This window comes from Rhynchophorus ferrugineus, unplaced genomic scaffold, assembly GCF_030347505.1.
Source record: "Rhynchophorus ferrugineus isolate W39M unplaced genomic scaffold, kcgeb_rfMv2 rfM1, whole genome shotgun sequence".
Classification (NCBI taxonomy): domain Eukaryota; kingdom Metazoa; phylum Arthropoda; class Insecta; order Coleoptera; family Curculionidae; genus Rhynchophorus; species Rhynchophorus ferrugineus.
Genome location: NW_027472580.1, coordinates 54,974,914 through 54,997,039, shown reverse-complemented (window position 1 = coordinate 54,997,039; position 22,126 = coordinate 54,974,914). Strand labels below are relative to the sequence as shown.

At 30.4% G+C, this 22,126-nt stretch overlaps 5 protein-coding genes across 10 annotated transcripts in view; 4 read left to right on the top strand and 1 right to left on the bottom strand.

The window, feature by feature from the left end:
- Positions 1-371: 371 nt before the first annotated feature.
- Positions 372-2,451, top strand: PGS1 (Phosphatidylglycerophosphate synthase 1). Of its 2 annotated transcripts, none has more exons than XM_076407778.1 (4): positions 372-706; positions 761-1,591; positions 1,641-2,010; positions 2,134-2,451. In XM_076407778.1, exons 2-4 carry the CDS (start codon positions 763-765, stop codon positions 2,375-2,377), a joined length of 1,443 nt encoding a protein of 480 aa, XP_076263893.1. In that variant the 5' UTR covers positions 372-706; positions 761-762; the 3' UTR covers positions 2,378-2,451. The 2 variants fall into 2 exon arrangements, with proteins under 2 accessions (XP_076263893.1, XP_076263885.1); XM_076407770.1 differs by having other exon boundaries at positions 579-696.
- A 29-nt stretch (positions 2,452-2,480) lies between these two features.
- Positions 2,481-22,126, top strand: part of tzn (hydroxyacylglutathione hydrolase tenzing norgay) — a 249,104-nt gene continuing 229,458 nt past the window's right edge. The window contains exons 1-7 of one of the 5 annotated variants that reach the window (XM_076407844.1): positions 2,481-2,608; positions 2,700-2,761; positions 2,815-2,930; positions 2,983-3,104; positions 3,165-3,388; positions 3,438-3,670; positions 3,719-3,926. In XM_076407844.1, coding sequence (XP_076263959.1) covers positions 2,704-2,761; positions 2,815-2,930; positions 2,983-3,104; positions 3,165-3,388; positions 3,438-3,670; positions 3,719-3,862 — 897 coding nt within the window. In that variant the 5' untranslated portion in view covers positions 2,481-2,608; positions 2,700-2,703 and the 3' untranslated portion in view covers positions 3,863-3,926. The other 4 variants (XM_076407862.1, XM_076407854.1, XM_076407834.1 and 1 more) reach the window with 4 other exon arrangements.
- Positions 3,863-4,831, bottom strand: LOC143198575 (uncharacterized). The gene is made up of 3 exons (XM_076407898.1): positions 4,554-4,831; positions 4,089-4,497; positions 3,863-4,005 (listed from the first exon to the last, which is right to left on the bottom strand). The coding sequence occupies exons 1-3, from the start codon at positions 4,751-4,753 to the stop codon at positions 3,931-3,933; spliced, it is 684 nt and encodes a 227-aa protein (XP_076264013.1). The 5' UTR covers positions 4,754-4,831; the 3' UTR covers positions 3,863-3,930.
- Chrac-16 (chromatin accessibility complex protein 1) lies at positions 5,020-6,004 on the top strand. The gene is made up of 2 exons (XM_076407950.1): positions 5,020-5,279; positions 5,413-6,004. Exon 2 carries the CDS (start codon positions 5,444-5,446, stop codon positions 5,852-5,854), a length of 411 nt encoding a protein of 136 aa, XP_076264065.1. The 5' UTR covers positions 5,020-5,279; positions 5,413-5,443; the 3' UTR covers positions 5,855-6,004.
- LOC143198454 (monocarboxylate transporter 9) overlaps positions 6,956-22,126 on the top strand; it is a 29,548-nt gene continuing 14,377 nt past the window's right edge. Inside the window, exons 1-2 of the mRNA XM_076407688.1 lie at positions 6,956-7,143; positions 18,525-20,627. Coding sequence (XP_076263803.1) covers positions 18,690-20,627 — 1,938 coding nt within the window. The 5' untranslated portion in view covers positions 6,956-7,143; positions 18,525-18,689. The remainder of the gene's footprint in view (positions 7,144-18,524; positions 20,628-22,126) is intronic.

The following is a 22,126-nucleotide window of genomic DNA, read 5'->3' as shown; positions in this document are numbered from 1 at the left end:
TAATATAAAAATATTGTTTAATTTACATTAGCAAACATAACAATTACAACAGCTTTTTATTTAACAAAAGATCTTGCATTGTGACAAACAAAGGAATATTGCAAACATCCGTTTACGTCATCTCATTTTATAAGTTTTGATTTTTGCCTTAAAGTATTTTGCTAGCTAGATTTTCTTGGATATATACAAAAAAAAAATTCAATATAATACATACATTATTTTTTATAAAACTATTATATAAATAAATCTCCAAAATATTCCAGGATAAATTTTATTAGCTACATATCAGTAAATATAATTTTCTAACACTTAAAGTGTTTAAATCATATTAAATTACCTTCTTCATAATATCATTATTATATTGGGGACAGTATAACATTTTTTTGATATTTGTTCTATAATTTTTATATATTATTTAAAATGTTAATCTTATAAATAATTTAGTTATTAAGTACCTGAATACAATAAATTTAGTTAATTAGTTTCTAACTAAATAGCATAACACTTCCTTGGGTTAATTTCAATCTCATTTTTAAATAGGGGTTTCTCTCAGAATCCCTGGTAGACAGCCAGTAAGACAAAACACAAACATGACAGTATAGACGAAATATTAGGTTAGGTGTTATTACTCAAATTGGAATATGTAAAAAAAATTATAATATCAGTTACATGAACTAATAGAATATTATTTATCTGGTCTGTATAGGTCTGTATTTACGAAAATTGACATTACTTATGAATATATGATGTGGTATTTCAGCAATGATAAGAAGGATTATTAATAGTGTGATTGAAGGCACCATTCAAAATCCTCATGAAAGTCTAATTTATTCACACCCTTTTACTAAAACTGATACTTCACATTTTAAATGGCTTAGTAGTGTAGCGCCTTGTTTTCCAGTGAGTTCAAAAAATGTACAGATCATAACAGAGCCAAAACAATTTTATGAAACACTTATACAATACTGCACAACAGCTAGTGAAAGAATCACACTAGTAAGTTTATATTTAGGTGTCGGCGAATTAGAAAATAAGTTAGTAACGGCTTTAAAAACAAATCAGCATTTCAAAGATAAAAAATTAAAAGTAAATATATTACTCGATTATGTGCGAGGTAGCCGAGACAAACAAAATTCTAGGACAGTATTACAACCACTCCTCCAAAGTAATGAAACAAATTGTACAGTATCATTATATCATACCCCCCATTTAAGGGGATTATTAAAAAAATATATGCCAAATAGGTTTAATGAAATCGTAGGACTCCAGCATATGAAATTATATATTTTTGATGATACCATTATTATTAGTGGAGCAAATTTGTCTAATGATTATTTTACAAATAGACAAGACCGCTATTTTGTTATACAAGACAGAAAACTTACAGACTTCTACTGTGGCTTAGTACAGAGAGTTCAGAATTTTAGTTTAAAAATGGATAAAGACGATAGAATAAGTCTTTCAGCTAATTGTAAAGCGTGTCCTTATAAAGGCAATAAAAATAATTTTATTGAATATGCAGGTGATCTTATAGAACAATACTTAGAAGACTCAAGGAGGGAACAAAATACTATACAATTTCAAGGATGTGGTAAGTTTTAAGATTTTTGATTATTTACATGTTTAAAAGATATTTCTAGATACTTGGATATTCCCAACAGTTCAAATGGGTCAGTTAGGTATTGAACATGATTCATATGTAACAGAAAAAATTTTAGCTGAGGCTCCAAGAAATTCCTATTTAAAAATTGCCACAGGATACTTTAATCTGACTAGTCAATATATGAACACTTTAATCTATGACACCCAAGCTAATTGTGAAATTCTTATGGCACATCCTAAAGCAAATGGATTTCTAGGAGCTAAAGGAATAGCAGGTGGCATTCCATATGCATATTCTCTTATAGCTAAAAAATTTAAAGAACTATATGAAAAGAAAAATCAAGGAACCAGAATCAGGTTGTTTGAATACTTAAAAAATGGTTGGACTTACCATGCAAAAGGTTTATGGTAAGTTATGTCTTATTTTAATTCATTTACTTGTGAACTATTTCAGCTCATGATTATTTTAAGTTCAAGAAACCTAAACTATCAAATTTATCATAGATAAATCACAGATATAAATACTTTTAGGTATTATCCACCAAACTCTCAGTTCCCATGTATGACGATTATTGGCTCACCAAATTTTGGAGAAAGATCTGTTGTACGAGATTTGGAAACACAATTAGTAATCGTAACTGAAAATACGGAATTACAGGAACATCTGCATAATGAATGCATACAGCTGTACAATCGCAGCCAAATTGCACATACAGAACGAAAAATTCCTCTTTGGATTAACATATTTGTATTCCTTTTTAGAAGCTATTTTTAAATACCCTACCAATTTTGATCTTGTATATTTGATATATTTATAAACCAAATAAATTGATAGTGTTTCTGCGTTAATTTACGTTTTTATAATTTATGCAACACAATATGCATTTTATATCAATGGACATTTTATAAATATTTTGACAATGGTGTCAAATTCATGAACATTGAACTCTGGGACATTGAATTACTAAGGAAATATTTAGGGCTATAGAGTTCTTTATAAAAAAAGGTAAGTATTTACCAGCAAATGTTCAAAGGTTATAGAATATTGTCAATATTTTTAAGTAAATTATTTGACAATGTTTTTTTAAAATGTTTAGTTTAATGTCTTATTTATTGCCGAATAAACTAATTCAGGGCTTAACTGCAGCTTATTTTAAAGGTAATTACTAAGGTATTAGTACAGTGTTTTCTCAAATATCAAATAATTTACAGTTTTGGCATTTAAATCAGTGGGCCTAAGAGGTTCCCATAGTTCACATATCAATATATCACTCCCAAAAATGAAAGTGACTGTATTACCTGCTTTAAGTGATAACTATATGTATTTGGTATGTAAGTGTATATTATTTGTCATCAATTGAAGTAATAACATATCATTAGATTAGTGATGAAAATACAAAAGAAGCTGCAATAGTTGATCCTGTTGCCCCTGATACTGTCCTCGAAGCTATTCAAAATGAAGGTGTAAATTTAACAAAGATTTTAACAACCCATCATCATTGGTTGGTATATTTTTAAAAATATTTTCATAATTACATACATTGTTTTTACTTGTTAATTAGGGATCATGCGGGTGGAAATGAAGAACTTGTAAAGAAATTGCAAAATCCTGTTGAAGTTTATGGTGGTGATAACAGAATTGGAGCTTTAACAAATAAAGTAAAAGATGGTGATAAATTTAAAATAGGAGATATTAGTGTTGAATGCCTATTTACACCATGCCATACAACTGGACACATCTGTTATTATTTAAAAGATACAAAAGGCCAGTCTGCTGTTTTCACAGGTACAATTTTTTAAATTTTTTGTCATTCACCTATATTTGAATTTCCCAGGTGATACATTATTTATTGGTGGGTGTGGAAGATTTTTTGAAGGAACTGCAGAACAAATGTATTCAGCTTTAGTTGAAAAACTTGCAAATTTACCTGATGATACACTTGTTTTTTGTGGCCATGAATATACACAACAGAACCTTAAATTTGCTAGGCATGTTGAAAGTGAAAATAGAGATATTTTAAAAGCAATTGCAGATGCAGATCAAAAGAGAAATCAAGGTGTTCCAACAGTATGTATTACTTGAAAGATATATACATATTTTAATGATAGCTTTTAGGTTCCGTCTACTATTGCAAATGAAAAAAGAATCAATCCTTTTATGAGAGTTATGATGGGGACCGTTCAGAGACATGCAAGTTGTAGTGATGCAATAGCTACCATGCATGCTATCAGAAAAGAAAAGGATTCATTTAAAGCTTAATTTGTTGTGCTATTTTTTTAATTATTTGAAATTTTTAGCGCAAATAAAATATTTTTGTCCTATATTTTTTATTTAGTCTTCTTATAATCTTCCATTTCAGCATGGTACTTTTCTTTTGACTTTTCATATCGGTCCACATATATCTGCAATAAATATACAAATATATTAATTAACAATACATATAATTACAGTACAACATAATATAATTACATAGCAACATGATTACCTTCTTATCAGGAGCAGATAATGAACCCCACTTAAGAGCTAATTGTCTAGTAAGTTCTCTTTTTGAAGGTTCTGTTTCTCCTGGTTTTAAATCAGCTGTAATTTGTTCTAAGAGTATTTGTCTCTGTTCTTGACAAAACTGGAAAAAAGGATTTGATGGTCTTTTAGGTGCATTTGGATCCTTTTCAGGTCTGGAACCTTTTTTTCTAGCTGGTTTTCTTGAGCTTTTAACTTTGTCTGATTTACTTCTATCAGATTTATCTCTTATACCATCTTCATTTTTTTCTTGTTTAATTTTATCTTTAGATAATATATTTGAGATTGCTGGTTTTATATCTTCTTCTTCATCAGAGAGGATATCAGGTGGAATAATTGACCAATCTTCTCCATAATTTCTCAACAATCGTTGCCTACAATATTAAGGTTAATAATTGCCTAATATGGGTTAGTAATTAGTGATGTATACCTAAAAAAATTTACTTCTTTATGTCGGCGTTTGGTAATTTTATTAACTTCTTGAATTCGAAACACTAAAATCTCATTTGCTCGTTGCAATTGTGAACATTCTTCCAATAACAATTTATATTTGTTATAGTAAACATCATTATCATGATTCTCCTCAAATCCTACATCATTTTCAGAATCATCTGACATGTTTTTTACCATTTATTTATATTTGCTTTTTGAAGGTTATAATTCTTTTGACTTTTTTAGGTTAGTAAATTTTGACGGGGAAAAAAGTTTTGATAATAAAATCTTCAAAAATATATTTTTAGATAATATTTAAAATTCCAATATTTATTATAGATATTCATAATGTGACTTCTATTTAATAATATAGTTTTCTTAATTCATTAATTTTACCCGAGTTGCAATGTTGCCAAATTTTATTGCATTCATTTAGACCGCGCTTGCGTTTCTTCTAGCCTTTTAATTTTCAGCAAACATTTGACTTGTGCTTTTCGCATTTAATTTTCTTGTTGTAGTAATTTGCGGTTTATAGTTAGACTTTATCGGTGTCGTAATAAAGTTTAGTTTATAATTAACAAATAAATATATTGTATTAAAATTTTGGTGTTTATTTGTTCACAAAATTAAAATTTTAAATTGCAAGTGCAGCGAGATCGATCCAATCTCAACGTTATTTCCAGAATGCTTGTTGTTTTTTAGCAGTAGTTCAAGAGAAATAAAGGTAATTTTATATAATTAAGAACATTTCTTGCTTGTTTGTTTTGCCTTTTAATGTAGTGAATTAGAACTAGTTTTTAATTTGCTTTTATATATTTTCAATTATTTTAAGTTATCCTTTTTGTTTTGTTCTGTAGAATTTCCTCTCCTAGAAGACTTACTTTTACAATGGATGCAAAATTTACTACAAAACCAGTATTGCCTGTTGGTAGAGTAAATACCATTATGAAAAGCTCTTCCGATGTAGAAACTGTAAGCAAAGAATCTTCAGTTATCATGTCTAAGGCCACTGAATTATTTATAAGGTCCCTTACTCAAGAAGGTTATAATGAAACTAATAGCGGAAGAAAATTAGATTATAAACATTTGTCTAGTGTAGTACATTCAAATGAAAGGTATAATTTTCTTAGGGACATATTACCAAAGAAAATTACTGTTCTTGAATTTAAAAAACTAATGGCTGCAAAGCAGGCTGTTGAAAGAACTAGTGATGCTGAAGAAACTTCATCAGATGAAGAATCAAGCAGTGAAAGCAGTAGTGTTTCTCATAGTTCTGATGAATTACAGAAAAATATCTAGTTTTATTAGATATTTTTTCTAAATGTTACTTAAAAGCTATTTATATTATTTTTTATAACGCAGAAATTTGGTAAATTTGTGTTAAAAGATTTAAGACAATGTCAATGAATAAAACAAAATATCTGAAAAATAAATAAGATAAATTTATAATTCTTTTCTTTTTAGAACCTTTTCAGTTTGTAAAATACTACAGTGTTATTTAATAAATATTGCACCTAAACATAGACAATGTTTTTAATAGGTTTAAATTAAGATGAAATATATAGTAGGCTATATATTTTTTAAATTTATATAAATGATCGTAATTAAATTATGGATTAAGCATAGTCAATATAATAATATTTAAGTATCGAATTTATAATTTAATTATAAGTTTAAAATTACTAAGAACATAGAAGTTAAATTTATGATAACACACAATATAACGATTTAGGTAAGGCTAAAAATATTAATACATATTATAAAGTTGCATTATTATATAGTTACAAAGGTAATATGGCATATATTACAAAGTGATAAAACTGTCTCTAATATTATTAATTTATCATTTATAAGTATGTTTGTTGAATGTATATTTAAAGTTTTTTAGTAAAATATTCTTCAGCAATGCATCAAACAAAAATAAATTAAGTTTTTGGTGAATGATCTTCTATCTTGTCATAGCTTGTACAGGCCACCAGTAATACGCAAAAGTGTACGTCTTGCGCATATTGATACTAATGCTTTGTAATTTGTTGAATGATTCCCCACTTGCTTCCTTTAATAGTATTGTCAAGGTGGCGCATTTTTAAAACCATTAGGTATCTGTTTTTTTAATATGTACACAAAATTAAAAGTTCTTTTGACGCGCACTTCGTTTTTTCGCTTCACAATTCCCTACTCTACAAAGTTCAACATTTCTTATCACACCGCGTTTTTGATATATCTCTATTATCATTTAAAATGATACTTTACCATTGCTGAGTTTATTGTCTCGTATCTCCACACTGCACAATGTAAGTTTATCAAAGCTCGCCAGTAAATTTTGATAATAATTGATAACACAAAGACTGCCTACTTAAAATCAAATCATCCTTTATACATAACATTTGTGTAGTATCATTCTGTAGGTTAAGATTTTCTTTATAAAATTTATATATATACGCGTATATAGTGACAGTTTTATAGTTGTATGCGTTTTTCATGAATCAAAAGAAATATTAAATAGACCAATGAATATTAGTGGTGTTTATAGTTTTTATTGTGACAATGCGATTGAAGTTTTTGAAAAAAAAAGTTTTGTTTTAAAGGTAAGGTCTAAATACGTATTGAATTTACGGATAGATTTAATTTAAAAACAAATATAATAAGAGTATGTTCTATTTAAAAATAAATTATTAATACAAAATTCAACAAAATCAGTATAATTATTTTAAGTATTTGTGTACAATAATATTTTCATAGAGAAAAACGGAAATACTTTTACAATAGTTTACACAGGGTGCAGTGAACTGGTCACCATATCAAATGAGTCTGTTGTTCATTTTATGAATAACAGCGTGCGATAGTTAAACAAAAAATACTTTTTTAAAATAGAACAGGAAAGATCTCTTATCATTAAATAAAGATTTTGTGTAGTTTTTAGAAATTGTATGCATTTAAATATAAATTGAATTGGATTTTTGAGTTTTCAGAAGTTTTATTTGTTGTAGATGAGGTGTTGTAGATACATTTCATCGAAATTTTTTCTTTAATATACAGACTAATATAAGATTATTTTAATTATATCTTTTATATTGGAATTTACAAGTTGGCTAAATTTTAAGTGTGATTAAATACCAGCTTACGATAATAAATGGAAATGTATGAAAATAATCTATTTTTGATTATTATGAAACATATTCGTACTTACAGTACATTTTAATTTAGTTTGTAACTTTAAATAATTTTTAATCAATATGCCATTGCATGTTTCCTTATTATAGTTTTTTTATTGTTATAGCCTTAATACTATTTTTCACAATTTTCAGTGTATTTTACTATTGTGTAACAATATTATTACATAATTAGCCTATATATTATTTAATTGCTTAGTAAACCTGTAAAAAGAATTTATGAAACAGTTACAGAAACATTTACAAAAATTTAATTAAAACCACTAGTTTTCTGATAGATGAAACACATGACAGTTTTTTATAATACAATTTCTAAAAATGGTTAAGATTGGTTATCAGAAGGTAACAAAATGTACCGATGACCCTAGTACCTCTACTAGTAACAACGTTGAGAAATTTTTTGTGGAATTTTACCTCATGCATGATGACGAAAAAAGAGTCACCTCAACGAAAATAACCAACCGATGCTAGATGCTATTGCCTTATCTTGCTAGATTTTAATTGACTGTCCGTGAATAGTTGGAAGATGAAATTAGTTTAGACTAATATAATATCAGTCTCCCGATGATTTTGGGGGTTCTTGATGAATCAGAAAATGTTCAGGATATACCTGAGAAGTGTGTTTTGGAAAACTTGAAGGCGTTTCAACTGTGGAGCTATAATGCACTTAAAAGAAACGCTGGTTTCTGTATAAGACCACGTATCGTCATCGATCGATGAAGCATCTTGTATAACAAGTATTTGAATGGTGCGGCAAGCCTGCTGGATCTGCAGTTGAATATTTTAGTGAAATGATTTTTGTGTTTAAAGTACGTCTCAAAAAGCCTTTTATTTATTTTCAATTTAAAGTAGATGTTTTTTATGTTACGGAAAATCGAGAATTCTTATTTTTTTCATAGAGGGGTACGGGTTAAGAAGTGGTAAAATTGTTTTATATAATGAACAGTCCCATTGAAATAGGCATATTTGGCTGCCAGTTTCTGAATAAACGTTGACGTCTTAAGTCTGATGAAAAAGGTTTTGCACATCATTTCATTACTGTGGATAAAACTTAATTCTACCACCATAATACTACTCTGGATCAAAATATCTCAAAACAGCAGATCAAATTTGTTGAAGAGTGGTTTAAACTTGATATTTTTATTATGAATCAAATTATTATTATTAAATAGCAAATTTAAAGCTGCAGAAATTGACCAAGAAAATGTAGGCATCACTTTTTTTTGGGATACAAAAGAAATTTAGTTTGTAAATTACCTTCAGACTACTAAGTCAATAAACTTATATTATTATTGTTTATATGTGATCTTTTGACTTGGATGATGCTTTATTTAAATTTTTTAAATTATTACCCTTAGGTGAAAATTCTGAAAAAATCTGGCCTGTGGGAATTAAGAATTTCTTATGATAACTAATTTACATGTAGAAAATACATTACATGACATGTAGAAAATCACCCCATTAAGTGATTTCCTGTATAAAATATCTTATTCTAAATCTTACTTTAAAGTCTGTTAATCAGATGTCCTAAATGGAAATAGATGGGTGTTAATTATTAATCACAAACATTCTAAATTACATTCCTCATGGGTTTTAAAGGAATATCGCACTATATCACTTCATTAGAGATAGTACAGAGCATCAACAATGGCACACAACACTTTATTTTGGAATCGTTGAACAATGACTACATTGAACTTGCTAACAGTATTTTATAGTTGGATTCCACATGACCAATAGGTTTAAGTATAGATTCTAATAATTGGTACAAGTATTGATGACCACACAATTGATTTAGATTATTGATATTGATTTAGGTTTGATATTGATTAGATTATTTATACATGACAAGATATTTAGCATTCTCCACCTGGGGGAGTGGGCAATTCACTTATGGGAATTAGTATTCCCTTTTGGGAATGTTTTTCTACTGGTTTTTAAAGGCTATATGGGTAGATTTTGTTTTAGTTTCCAGTTGGATTCCATATGACCAATTAGTTGAAGCATTGATTTTTACAATTCGTACAAGTATTGATGAGCACATACATTTGAAATGGTTTAAGTCAACGTTGCTTTCGTTTTGCGAGTATGTGCTTCTTCGAAGTTAGGCGTCGGTCTACATGCTTGGAAGGTCACCGGTGGGCATGTTTTTCTAAGTTGGTTAAAAGTTACATGGTTAGATTTTGTTTTAGTTTTATTTACATAAAAGGTTATTTTTCATCAATGCAACGTACTTTCTTGCACAGCTGCAAGAATCACGGAGAAGAGTATTAAAATAAAAATTGCACTGGCTGTTTCTACATTTCAAAAAGTTAATTCATAGAAAACGATTTTTATCGTATATTAATAAAATCTATAAAAATAACTGCACTGCAGGCTAGGAAGATTCTGAAGAAGTTTGTTTCAAAGTATAAAATTATGATTTTCATTTTGAATTGCAGAACTTATTGAACGACTTGGTAGTTATTTTTAAGGTTATATTTGTAATAATGCATTTTAAAAATGAATTAAGCTTATATGAAGCATAAAATAAATTGTTTTTTGTTCTATATATTATTAAATTGTTGAGATATTTATGTTTTCCGTTATTCTTAAGAGAAATTAACAAACAAGATTTGCAAAATATATTATTAGAAATAATTTTAAAACGACATCTTTTGTTGTCCAATTCGAATTGTCGCCAGTGTTCATTGTAGTGGCTAATCTATCTAATTGAAGATAACGGCGGTTTAGAGGTTTTTAAGTCATACTGTTTAAGAAGAAAAAAGTATATATTAGAATTTTTAATAAGTTTTCTCGATTTTCTTTTGAAAATTATTTATTAGAAATATATCATTATAAAAGTCATCATGTCTTCTTCAAATTAATCTTCGTTAGATTTATGTCAAGGTTTTTTTTTCAGTCTTCGTGTTAGTTGAATTCAATTTTTGCAATGGCTTCCAAAAAATATCCGCTTTTAATATTTTCCGTTTGTTAGTTCAGCGGAGTTAAATCAGGCGAATGAAGCGGTTATATCAGGTGATTGTTCAATCATGATTTTCTACTTCCGGCTTCAGACGACCAACGCATGATATTCAAATAATATTTCTTGTTGACAGTTTGGTCTAGCAGCAGTAAATAGTTTTAAAAATTATCTTGTTTTTGAAATTCAACTTCTTTCGATTTTCTTTGGTCGATCCACACTTTATTGAAGAAATTTACAACAAGAGGAGAGAATGTTTAAGGCCTAAGATGCCTTTTTAAATTAATTGTAGAAACCAAAATGATAAGTTATTGATGTCAATAACGGGTCAACAGTCCCCGGCCTACCGTAGTAAAACACATTTTTTTGGCAAAATTAGTTTTTTATTCAACATAATTACCTTCAAGGGTGATACACTGATTATAGCGACCCTCCAACTTTTCGATACCATTTTTGTAGTACGATTTCTCCTTTGCTTCAAAATAGGCTTCAGTTTCGTCGATAATCTCTTCATTCGACGAAAATTTCTTCCCAGCGAGCATTCTTTTGATATCTGAGAACAGGAAATAGTCGCTGGGGGCCAGATCTGAAGAATACGATGGATGAGGAAGCTATTCGAAGCCCAATTGATGATCTAATGAATGGATTTTTGACATGGTGCATTGTCTTGGTGACGCAGCACTTTCTTTTTCTTCGAATGCGGCCATTTTTCGGCTATTTCGACCTTCAAGCGGTCCAATAACGTTATATAATAGTCGCTGTTGATGGTCTTTGCTTTTTCAAGGTGGTCAATGAACGTTATTTCATGCGCATCCCAAAATACAGACGCCATAACCTTGCCAGCCGACTGTTGCGTTTTCTCACGCTTTGGAGCGGGTTCGTTGTGTGCAGTCCACTCGGATGACTGCCGACTGGACTTCGGAGTGAAATGATGGAGCCATGTTTCATCCATTGTCACATATCGACGCAAAAACTGGGGTTTATTACGCTTGATCATCTTCAAACAGTGCTCCGAATTAACTCGCCATTGTTTTTGGTCAAAAGTGAGCTCGCGCGGCACCCACTTTGCACAGAGCTTTTTCATACCCAAATATTCGTGAATTATGTGATGTACACGTTCAGTTGATATCTTTAGAGTGTCCGCTATTTCATTCAGTTTCAATTTACTGTCATTCAAAATCTTTTTGTGGATTTTTTAAATATTTTCGTTGGTAACAACGTCTTTTGGGCGTCCACTGCGTTCACCGTTTTCGGTGCTCATTTCACCACGTCTAAACTTAGCATACCAATCCTTGATGGTTGATTTTCCTGCTTGATTTCCTTTCCTTCAAAAAGCAAAATTTTATCAACACGTGAAATTTCTTTTTATCCGTTTTTTTCACAATAACAAAAGTTGCTTCACTCAAAATGCTATAATTCACAAACTAATAATATGACAGCTGTCAAATTTATACACACATCTTTTGAGGGTTAGCGCTAACTGCAAAACATATGGATTTAATTCTAGTAGCGCTATCTATATATCAGGCCGGGAACTTTTCAATTGACCTGTTAAGGTCTTCAATTGCTACTCGAGGATTTTTGACCACGATACCTATGATTTTATTTATGTGGTTCCCATCGAAAGATCTTGAAGGACAATTAGGAAGTTTATTGTCCTCTACACCTTTTCGACCTTCTTTAAATAACTTATATTAATCAAAAATACTTGTTCTGGATGTTCATTAAATAAATGTTTTTAACCATTTTAAATGTTAGGGAAGTCGAAAAATCAGTTTTAAACCAAAATTTTGTGCTTTTAACGCTAAATGTTTCCACTGGTGTTAAAAATAGATTTGTTGCTGAACAAATGCAAGGGAACCTTATTAATTAATTACTCTTGATTTAACAATTTGACAGAAATGGCAGCTAAGAGAGAAAAATTAAGTAAAAGCATTATTCGGATATGGAAATGTCCAAGCGATTAAAATTTGAAAATCTTTATATTTTTGATCATAATAACTTTTATTAGAAAACACCAATAATATTTATTCGATGACTCAAATATATTTACTCACAGTATAAAATATTTTATTAAAAAATGATTTATGCATCATCGACGACTTAATACTGAATAGATAACATTATGACTTGTTCAATTAATATCTATCAATTTTATGTTAAACTATTCGAAGACATTTCGATTAACTTCATAAACTAAGTAAAACTAAGTATTTTTTGTTTAACATGTGTATAAATTGATTTTACATTTATGACAGAATATACACTTTAATCATTAATAGCTCTCTAATATTGTCAAAGTTCAATATATGTCATTTAAATAAATCATTAAATGATAACCCCTCGTACGCACTCCTTATCAATAGTTTAAACTGTTCTTCATATTATCAACGTTGAATTTATTTATTAAAATTGAGTGAATGGTTATGTTTATATTATAGGATATTTATTTTTCATATGGGCTTGAATAAATAGTATTGATAACATTTTTTAAAATCTTATATGTACACAATTCTATAGAAAATTAATTTAATAATTCTGAAATAATCGAAAATATGTATATTATTTTACTTAGATTGCATTGTGAACGATTTACTGATTTACTTTAAGGTATTTATTGGTGCTAATAAGAGTAGCAGATAACATATAGAGAATAAGAATTAATACACAAACACCGTTTGCAACCTCTAGTTGTTATCACTAATATGTTGAAGAATTTTGCACACATTTGACAACCACGTAGATTTTATAGGTTGATTCAGTAACATGTTCTAGTATTCAGTAACTAGAATAAAATGAGAAGGAAATATAATGTCTGAAATTAAAACGAATTTACAAACTGTAATGTGTAACACATTCAACGTCATGATGACGTGAGTTTACTGTTATTTCAAATTTTGGAAGGACTATAAATAGAGTAATAAAAACAAAACCGACAGTAAACTTATCAGAGAGAAATTGATTTTTTTCAGGCTTCATCAGAACACCAAATAGTAAATATACGTGAGTTTCTTAATTTATCAGAATCGCAAAACTTACGATGATGCCGTTAAATTGTAGATAATTGATACTAACAAAAATACTTCGAAAACAAGGCGATCGATTTGTGGTATTCTCGGTAACGACTTTGTCTTACGAAGTATATTTTTGACTAAGGTTTTGGAGGTAGTGTTTTAGATCGTAGTTTTAGATCGTAGGCATCCTCCAGAGATATCAATTAGAAGTTAATAGGTATGAGATAAAAAATGATTTAAATTTGTTAAAACGACCTATTAGAGGATAATTTTCATACACTTATCAACACATTTACTTCAACGATCCCATCGCGGTTAAGAGTACAACAAAAACTGATTGTATTATTCTGATTTATAAGAAGAGTTGAAACAATTCCTGCTCTAATTCAATGATTAACGATTTTGTGGTGGGTCTTCTTTCATGAATGTTTACTTCCAAACGGTTGCAATAATATTTTGATTTTATTGTCTTATCAGTTCGGATGAACAAAATTCATATTGCATTTCTTGGCGGATTTTTTTATTCGAATACGCTTTTTGTTCTATTATTAAGGCATGCTCTTGCCACTACCCACACCTTTCTGTGTTTTTCAAATGTTTAAATTAATTTAAATTTTATCATGACATTATAGTTCTTATGAATGATGAAAAACTAAAATAGCATACCTCTGATGATAATGATGCTTTACGGACTTGTACAACTTAATATTTATGCTGCAATTACGTCATGTGTTACAAATCTGAAAATTAATTTACAGTCCATGTGCTAATAAAACAAAATCGATATAATAATATGCAGGACGTAAAACTTTTATAGAGTTTTAGTGCGAGTAATCGTTGTAAATTATTCTTGTGTCACATATTTCGAAAAGTAGCAGATTATACCGCTTTTTATAACTTTTTACTCCTCATTTAATCTTATTTAAGCCATATTCTGTAAACGAAAATTTACGTAATGATTTATTATATATTCAAATATTTTTATCCTCTCTTTATAAGAAATTGCTTAAAAATATCTTTTTTACTAACAGTTTACGAAAATGCAAACATTTATGGCGTATTATATTTTACCTCATTACGGTTTTTAATAATAGTATAATAACAATTGCAGTAGTAATCGCAATTTTACTGAGAAAACGTTTGTTGTTCATATAACATAGTATTTTATCAAAAATAATTATTTAAAAATTTTTGTAGATCTGGGATGTTCTTTAAGATAGCTTAACATAAATTCCATATTTCATTTCATTCCATTTGTTTTGTATTTAATATAATAATTTAACAAAAATATTGATTTTTGATAAATTTATGAACAAAATATAAATATGTATAAAAAATGTAAATGTATATATAATATATAAAATATCTTTATCCAAACAATAGGCATTGTTTCCTATTTGATTCAAATACAGTTTCGGTGTTAAAAAAGTTAAATGTTAAATTGTTTTTAGTCCCGTCAGCCTCTTGTATTTTTTAATGACTGGACCTACAGCTTAACGTGGGCTCTGAACCACGGTCCTCGGCATTAAGCCTACGAACTGGCGAGTGACCAACTTTAGAAATAATCCCAGAAGACATCCGGTCTTACCCAGCCTGGTTACTGGCGTGACTGGGATCATTTTCTTTATCGGATTTTAATTTCTTGCCTAGAACAATCACATATATTAAACAGTCACAAACATATATTTTACGACCATGCTCCAGCAGGATTCGAACCCCCGACTATCGTACCACTACGCCACCAAGTTTGCAATTGGGGTGTTAGATCTAATGTTTAGGATGGATAGACAAGAAAATTAGTTATAGTCTATCCAAAGTTGGTGTGAACATACGTCATCTCAATTTATGATTTCAAAACGGTACAATGTTGCCGCATCAACTCTGAGTCTTATTACATTTTGACTTTGACTTATAACAAAATTATAATCTAAACAAAATAATGAAACAAAAATGTTATATAATTTATTTTATCATTACAGTACTTATAAAAACTATAGTTAATTATACAGCCACAATAGTTTATAGGTTATAGTTATAACCTCTTATTACTATTGTTTTCAAGAATTTTGTATACGTTTGATAACCGGGCGACTTAGACAGGCTGGTTCGGTTATATGTTCGAACTTATCAGACATCATTGTGTCTCTCTTTAACTAAAATAAAATGAGAAGGAAATTATTTTCTGATTCTAAAACGAATTTAGAAATTGCAACAGGCAATACATTTAACATTTTGATGACGTATGTTCACAGCAACTTTACTTTTGTACAAGTACAAGTACTTTTAATACATCCTTTTGTTCTAATAAGGAAGAAAACATTCAACTCAAAAAGCACATTCAATTGATTGAGACAACATGACAGGTTATTATAATTTTGTTTGTACTGACTCTCACTTTTGTTTACTCATTTTTGTTTACTACACTCTGTGTGTACTAACGAATCAATGCTTATAGTCTTGGAGAGGATTGTTTCTGTAAATGTGCGGTTGTAAACTTTTGACATTTCTTTCTTGAGTATGATTACCTTTCAATGTAGAGATTGGTATGTTTGAATCTTGGAAGGAAGTTTATATAATACTACTAACGTTCTAAGTGTAGAGTTGTCTCCAATATCAATTGCAACACAATGTTTAGTTAAAGTTGGTGGTTTTGTTATCTGATAGGTAAACCATGTTTGTCTATCACTTATTTTAGGAATGTTTATTACGAATATTTAATATTCTGTCATGTAAATAATGAATATGTACTCTGCTTAATTCCTGAATTAATGAACTTGAATCCATATCAGTTTCAGAATGATGAACGTCACCGATCGTTATGGGGATGGCTATAAGATACAAAAATAGAAAATACCTAAATCGAATATTACTTGATTTTACTTTTTAGACTCACATGATCACATGACTCACTCGATCACATGTTCCGATGCATCGAACAGTATTCTATCTCTTTTAACCAGAATAAAATGCAAAGGAAAATCCGCGTCCGCATATTACGTGCATTAGTTGTATTATTGTTCGGTATTATTGTTAATATACTGCAAACATTGAAAATAATTTAGAAATATTTAAATAAAAGTATAAAATACAGGTAACGGATATTTATAAAATATTTGTAGTTCACTAAAATCCTCCTGCATTTATGTTTTCTTCTTAGCCAGCAACGGTTAAGTGTTGCGTGGGACGTAATTAAATTTGATGGGAGTTAATTTTATTTACCTAATTTCGTCGATCATTTTACGGTCTTTGTCTTTTAGTTGTTTTCCGCCGGGCTGACAATGGAGTGGATTTAACATCAGTAGTATCATTCCAGGCAAGCCAATAACGCAAATAAATTATGTAATATATGCTTTAAGCGGTTTTTCAAATCCTCTAAATATATGACTTATCGGGATGTATATTTAAAAACAGACGTAGGTATTTTTGCATAACATTTTATGTATTATTGCATTCGGAAAGATAATCATAATATCATAATATGAAATAAGTTTCATTGCCTTTATAATTCGCTGAATATAGTTATGGAATCAATTAAGTGCTTCTTATAAGGTATTCAAATAAGTTTTGAGAATCGACTTAATGTTAACGACTTTTCCACCCGTTTCAAGTAGCATGCGGATTGACCTGCGCTGAAAATATGTCTTGCCTTTTGATTTCATCTAACAATCGATCTTTTTTGGCTTATTTGTAAAAAATGGAATACTGCTTGGAGAGGCAATAAGTCAGCGACGAGAACATGTGGCAGTCAGAAAAAGTACTGTCTGGCGAATAAGCAAGACGGAGCAGAATATCTCATTGAAATGGCTGGAAAAGTTTTTGCAATATAGTCAAGTTGAAAAAAGTCTTAGTTTTTCAAGGACGTTTAAGTTTTAATGTTTAGTGTAATTATCATTAATTATTGCTTGTAAACGATTTATTGTAGTAAACTCACTTTATGCTAAAAAAAGTTTGCGATTTTGCCTATGAAGTTTAAAACCTCAAGCTTTCTCTACAATTTGGCATGAACATCGGTCCAACAACATCTCCAATTCATAGAGTATATATCCTCAAATGATTAAAATAGCAATTAATGCCTATCAGCTGTATTTAAAAGAAATAAGATGAACATGCTCCGCAAATTCTGTTTTTCTGGTACATAGGTTGAAATGGTTAGGACTCAAAGATAGTATGTTTTTAGAAGGAAATGATAAAGTTTTAACATGAATATACTTACAAGATGATCCAGCGATTTATAAATTAAAATCATAAGAATTAGTAAAGTTACATTAAAAAAAACTGTTTTAATATATATATATATATATATATATATATATATATATATATATATATATATATATATATATATATATATATATTAACAACATTAACTTATTTAACACGTTAACGTATATAACACGTTAAGTTATATTTTTTTGGCATATTTTTCTTTTGACATCTTTATCTTATATATAGTTTATATTTATAGAAGTAGTTACTGTGAACTGTTTATTATATTAGTCTCAGAAGTAAGCCGGTATTATTTATTAGAACTTTGAATAATTTCTCGCTGTATTTTGTTAAAATTGGGTTTAAAAAAGCTAAACTTAAAACAGAATCTTCAAACTATAGGTATTCTCCCATTCCTTAGATTTTCTGTCAATATCTTTGCTTATGAATTATTATTTTAGTGCTTTTTGTATATTCCATTATTAAAAGCGTTATATACACACAGTTTATGTAACATTATGTGTTGAAAAACAGCGGGAACTGATTCAGTGTCCTACTGTATAAAATATGAATAGTTAATTAATCAGTTACTAATTCTATGTTACTTGTTTTAGAATCGTTGCTACTTTCGGCGGTTTATATCAGCCACGTATGGAAAAACAGACGAAGCCTGCTAGACATTCCCGGCACCTATACCTTGCCATCACACGTATGAAACGACCTCTGACTACACGTCCCCTAGCGTCGTTGCGTCGACAGTTCACCAGAGACTTACAAGAATGGCCCAAACTTTGGACACTAACGGCCCACAAACCGTGCGAAACGACGTTAACAAAATAAGTGACAAAAGTTGTGACGACAATAGTGTTACGACTGACAACAAACCCTTCACGTTGTCAAACGGTGAAGCCGCGTGTCAAAATAGAAGTACACCTAGCGTTAAGAAATCGTCTACCAAACCCGAGCGACATGGTAGCGCGTCGAAGAAGTACAACATGGAACTGTTCCTTAATGAGAAGAATGCAAAGAGGAAACCCAAGGTGGAAGTGAATCCGCTATACGATAACGGAGAGAACGAACAACTTCTCAATCACGCTATCATTATGCCTACCGAAGACAAACCAGTATTACGTGTACAGTTCAATCACAAAGACAGTGACTCGTCAATTATCAAACAGGATCCGCCATCACCGTCGACCTCGTCAGACAATTCCAGCTCGCAGTCGTCATCGTCGAGCTCGTCCTCCGAGTCCCTGGATATTTCAGAGGCGCGTCCGCCTGACGGCGGCTGGGGATGGGTTGTGGTGGCTGCATCCTTCGTAGTGAACTTGATTGCCGATGGCATCACCTTCAGTTTTGGTGTGATTTATGTTGAATTTTTAAATTATTTTGGCGAAAACCGTGGTACTACCGCCTGGGTTGGTGGTTTGTTTATGGCTATGCCATTATTATCTGGACCGATTGCCAGTTTTCTTACAGACCGATATGGTTGTAGAAAAGTAACCGTATTTGGAGCTATCCTTGCTTCGATAGGATTTATCATCAGCTCCCAGGCTAACAGCATGATTGTGCTTTGTATTACGTTCGGAGTTTTAGCGGGATTCGGTCTCAGCCTATGTTATGTAGCTTCAGTAGTGATAGTGGCTTACTACTTTGATAAAAGAAGATCATTCGCTACCGGCTTAGCAGTATGTGGTAGTGGAATTGGAACATTCATTTTCGCACCATTGATACAGCTGTTATTGGACGAATATGGCTGGCGAGGGACGACTTTGATACTCGCAGGATTATTTTTGAATATGGTAGTTTGTGGAGCCCTAATGCGCGATTTACCTTGGACATCCGAAAAACAGAAATCACTAGCTAACGAAAGAAAGAAAAATAGAATTTTAAAACGAAAAAAACAACCAGTATCAGCTGATTCTTTTTCTATTAGTACTGGTACTTGTACAGCTAGTGTCTTGCAGCCTATTATCGAGGCCAATGAAGATCAAGAGCAAGACCGTCAGTCTATTCGACTTTGTAGTTCATTAGTTAATTTACCTACATATATAAAAGATGGTGAAAAAATCCCTGCTGAAGTATTAGAGCTTTTAGCTAGTAATAAAAACATCTACAATATTCTCTTAACCAATTATCCGAATCTTTTAGTACCGTCGCGAAGCTTCAGTGATTCCGGTCGATTGAACGAAGCACATTTGTCATCAAAACACGCAAAAACTACCACGCAGTTATCGCCTCCCGCGCATATATCTAAAGAAGATTCTTGGTGGTTAAATGGGAATCTCATGTCTCCAACGTCTCCTACACAGAAGGCAATACCTAGGAAGCATCCTGTGGAAAAATCTCTCTCTGCAAGAATGCACAGACTATCAGTTACTTACCGAGGAGCTATGCTGAACTTGAAACGGCATAGGCTTCGATCAAGCTCATGTCCTGATATCTACCGGAACTCGATGACTATGATGGCGCAAGAAAAGGTTAAATGGTACGCAGGACTATGGGACTTTTGGGATCTCTTAGTGGACATGTTTGATTTTTCACACTTCGCCGATTCAAAATACTTAGTGTTTGCCCTTTCGAATTTTCTTTTATACACGTGGTATGACGTTCCATATGTCTATTTGACCGACAACGCTATCAAGTCGTTGGGATTCTCAGAAAAGGATGCATCATTGCTAATATCCATCATTGGAATTATTAACATGCTTGGCGAGGTAAGCAATTTTTGTTTATTGATATGAATATCTTATTATTTATTTTGTAATAATCGATATTTTGAAAAGTTTCTGGTTTATATGATATTTTAGCAAATATTTTTATTTATCAATATATTAGGTGCGTGCATGTATTCTGTTAATTTTTTATTTTAAAAATATATTTATTGACAAAATTAGTACAATATGTATTAATCAATGTATTTTTCATGTTTTTCTTACCGTCTTTTTGCAACATGGTAATACCTTGTCGAAAGCACGATATTCGTTTGTGCAGCATCGATCTGAACAAGTGATAATCAAAGGCACCATGTTTGAAGAGTACTCTAGATATGGCAGAACCTCGAGTTACAACAGTGTATCCTTCATAACTCTTGCATCATGTGATCGAGTGTTGTCATACAAAAGGATGTCCTTCAGCTCATTAATTGCTATTGTCGGTCCTCCTTGCAACTATACGTCGTTTATTTGTTCAATTGACGTCGGTAAACATTTACAATAATAGTTTCATTTGGTTCTGATAGCTCGTATTGCTGGCTGATCCCATTATATGTATAATAAGGCTTTATGTTCGTGCATATTCTGTTTTGGTGGCGATATGGGTAATTCTTTTGGGCTAAACCATGCCTTTTTGCGATTTAGATTATTGTAATAAATCCATGTTTTTATCACTAGTCACAATTTTCCACAGAAAACTATTCTATTTGTCTGACAAGCAGATAATCACGAAAAATCAAAAAAAAATTGAAACACTTCGAAATGTCATTTTCAGTCAATTCGTATGGTTGTAATTTATCTTCCTTTTGGATCTTTCCCATTACGTGTAAAAGTCTGGAAATAGTTAATTTATCAAGTATTAAGCTGTCTGAAAGCTCTTGGAGAGTTTGTGCTGAATTTTCACTAATAAGTCCTGCAATTCACTGTCTCCAAACTTTTTGGGTCATCCAAGCCATTCTTTTCTATTCACAAAAAAACTACCACTTTGAAATTGTAAAACCATAAACGACAATTGGGAGAATAAGGAGTAGCATTACCATAAGTTTCTAAAAGTGTTTGATGAGTAACGGCAGTAGATTTCTTCAAAACAAAAGTAATTCGAAAGTAAAGTCGAAATTGGAATTTTGAACTTTCCATGATTGCAATCTGTACACACTGAATAAATCAACGATATTGAATAGAATACTATTATTTTATATAGAGAAATGTTAACACTGTCGAATTTAAGAGTTGGGTGATGTTAGGTTGCTTAACAGTTGTTTATATTTATCGATATCATTAAAGATAAAATTGATTAAAATACATGCAAGTATCTACTATATTAATAATAATATTATAACTTTTCAATAGAGATTCAATTATTTTAATATTCCCTTAATCGAATAATCAACGTTTCATTATTATATTTCTGATTAAATTTGAAGCAGATGTTAAACTTAAATTTGTATGCCAAATATGATCAACATTTAAACAATCGAGGTAACTCGAAAATGATAAAATTA